Source organism: Myotis davidii, unplaced genomic scaffold (genome assembly GCF_000327345.1).
Source record: "Myotis davidii unplaced genomic scaffold, ASM32734v1 scaffold425, whole genome shotgun sequence".
NCBI classification, from domain to species: domain Eukaryota; kingdom Metazoa; phylum Chordata; class Mammalia; order Chiroptera; family Vespertilionidae; genus Myotis; species Myotis davidii.
In genome coordinates this window covers 1,557,205-1,560,006 of record NW_006296413.1, presented here as the reverse complement: position 1 = coordinate 1,560,006, position 2,802 = coordinate 1,557,205, and the positions used below count along the sequence as shown (strand labels likewise).

The following is a 2,802-nucleotide window of genomic DNA, read 5'->3' as shown; positions in this document are numbered from 1 at the left end:
CACCCACGTTTCTCTGCAGGCGCCTTGAGGGACCCTGAGGGCACCTGGTTCTCTGGTGTGGGAAGCAGGTCCTGGGCGCCCTGGCGGGTGTGAAGTTGGGGGCAGAGGTGGCAGAACAGGAGGGGCCGGTCAGTCCCTCGAGCCTCCCCAGCAGCCGCAGGGCCGGCAGCCACCGCCGCCCGGAGGACTCACCATGGCGTAGTAGTTGCTGTTCACCATCAGCGGCCCCCGTCCACGCAGGTAGATGTATTCCTCCCACCAGTCGCTCACCTGTTGGTGCCAACAGACGAGCTCAACCAGAGGGGCACTGGCCCCGCGGGGCTGGGGGTGTTTCGTGCAAGAAGATGGGGGATGGAAAGTGGGTTTTTTTAAGGTCATGACGTGGCCAGAAGGCAGGTCACCTTCACGTTACAGGTGGTCAAAACACACGGCCCAGTGGGAAAGGTGGTCAGTGTGCGCCTGCTGGCATTTCTCAACAATGAAAGCGATCCCAACGGCGGCGGCGACCCGTCTCCTCCCCCGACTTCTGGGCTCTCGGTCCTGGTCCGTCCCTTTCGGAACCTCGAGTGCTGTTCTCACTCCCCGCATAACGTCCCAATGTCCCCCGCACCCCGCAGCAACCTCTTCCTGACCACACTACGGGCTTCGGGACCGTTCACAGCCTCCTGGACCAAGGGACCACTTTTCTGTCCGTCGTGTTGAAGTGCTATTCACACAGACCGGTGTGCAGGCAAGAGTCTAACTGAATTCAACACACCTGTGCCCCCAGCACCTGCTCCAAAGGGGAACGTGCCCCACCCCAGCCCCGTCTCTCACTCCCGGCACCACGTCCACTCCTAGCCTGACACTGGTTGTGCCTGGGTCACAGCCAACCCCTCTCTGCCACGTCAGCTGTTCCCCAAAACCTAGGCCCCCACCCCCACCCCCACCCGCCAGATGTCCCCTCTGGCCACCACGCATGGGGACGCCCAGATGTCCCCGGAACTGACTCGTATTTCTCACACAAGGAATCTACTTTCTTGAGTAGAATTCCATCAAGAAAAAGCGCGGGCACACACTTACGTAGTTGGTAGCCCACCAGGACTTTAACTTCAGGTACCACTGCAACTTGGGCCCGAGGCTGACGGCGAAATCCTCGGCGAGCGCCGTCATCCGCTTAAAGTCGGCTTCCTTCATGAGGGGCTTCACCGAGTCCAGATACTGGGGTGAACGGGGAAAACACAAGCCCGGTCAGCACACAGCTTCCTCCGAGAAAACGCAAGCATGCTGAAAAGGGGCGAAGTCGTCCCCCAAGTGGCCGGTCCTCCCGCCGGCTGGCTAACTCCAACGCTACACGGTGACTTGGGCTCCTGGTAATTAAACAACGACTCCTGTTCGTCCTCTGTTGGCCTGCAAGCTCCCCAGATCCTGCGTCACCAGAAAATCACCAACGTGACTTCCCAACGGACCAGATCGATGTTTGAAAAATGTTAACAAGGACATGTCAGGGGGGTCTTTTCCGCAGTCCCCGGCCCTTACAGGAGCTCCGTTCTCACTGGGCTGCAGCGTGATGGCACGGGGGGCACCAAGCACGGGCAGCGCTGACCAGTGCCCTGGACACCAGGACAGAAGGAGGAGCCGGAACAATGACAGGGCACAACTTAAAATAACTAGTAATGCTCAGCTGGTTGGAGTGCCATCCATACCCCAAAAGGTCTTGGGTTTGATTCCCAGTCAGGGCACACACATAGGCTGCGGGTTCAGTCTCCAGTCCAGGAGCGTACGGAAGACAACAGATCAATGCTTCTCCCCCGCCCCCCCCGCCCCCCATTCTGTCTAAAATAAAAATGTGTCCTCGGGTAAGGATTTAAAAACCAAAACAGTAAGTAATGGAATCTAACAAAATCACTGGAGTGGACACTTGGAGTGAGTTATATGGTATGTGAATTATATCTCAACAAAGTTGTTTTAAAAATTTGCCAAGTTGCCCTAACCGGTTTGGCTCAGCGGATAGAGCGTCGGCCTGCGGACTCAAGGGTCCCAGGTTCGATTCCGGTCAAGGGCATGTACCTTGGTTGCGGGCACATCCCCAGTAAGAGGTGTGCAGGAGGCAGCTGATTGATGTTTCACTCTCATCGATGTTTCTAACTCTTTTTCCCTCTCCCTTCCTCTCAGTAAAAAATCAATAAAATATATTTAAAAAAATAAAAATTTGCCAAGTGGTTTCACTACCACATATGATGCCTTTTATTAAAAAACATCTAAGCGGAGGGGGTGGTGGGGAGCGGATAAAAACACCTAAGATGTGCTGACTGGAAAAAATATTTCCTGCAACGGCCACGGCCACTGCTGGGCGCTAACACACCCAAATGACGAATATCGTCTTTAAGTCATAAACCTCAATCCCTTGACGACGGGCATTTCCGAGCAGATTTTCTGTGACCCCGAAGCGACACCCACCCTGCTCACGGTGTCCCTCACGGCGGGCACGGGCAGGCGCGGCAGGGACGTCTGGAAGCTGTACAGCATGGGTTTCCGGCCTGAGAAGAGCTTGACCATCCCCTTAAAAAAAAAAAAGTTCATTTTAAAAGTTGAGACAACCTGACACCAGTTCTCCAGGGTCTTACAACTTACAATTTTCTGTGGTTTATTTTCCCCAATTCCATTTTCTGCCCCAACCCTCGCAGGCTCCGCAAAGACACAGGTGACCCCAAAAAACCAGACTGAACGAAGGCCCAGGTCTGCCGGGTGCCGTGAAATGGCCCACGCGGTCCGGCGGTGCCCCAGGTGGTGCCATCTGACCGCCCCTGCCCGTGGAGAAAC

General features: G+C 55.7%; 1 protein-coding gene across 1 annotated transcript in view; it reads right to left on the bottom strand.

The window, feature by feature from the left end:
• The window catches only part of CPT1A (carnitine palmitoyltransferase 1A (liver)), a 42,223-nt gene that overhangs the window by 24,199 nt on the left and 15,222 nt on the right, over window positions 1-2,802 (bottom strand). The window contains exons 5-7 of the mRNA XM_015568949.1: window positions 2,440-2,541; window positions 1,063-1,200; window positions 193-270 (exon numbers count right to left, since the gene is read on the bottom strand). Of these exons, the coding sequence (XP_015424435.1) occupies window positions 193-270; window positions 1,063-1,200; window positions 2,440-2,541 (318 nt within the window). The remainder of the gene's footprint in view (window positions 1-192; window positions 271-1,062; window positions 1,201-2,439; window positions 2,542-2,802) is intronic.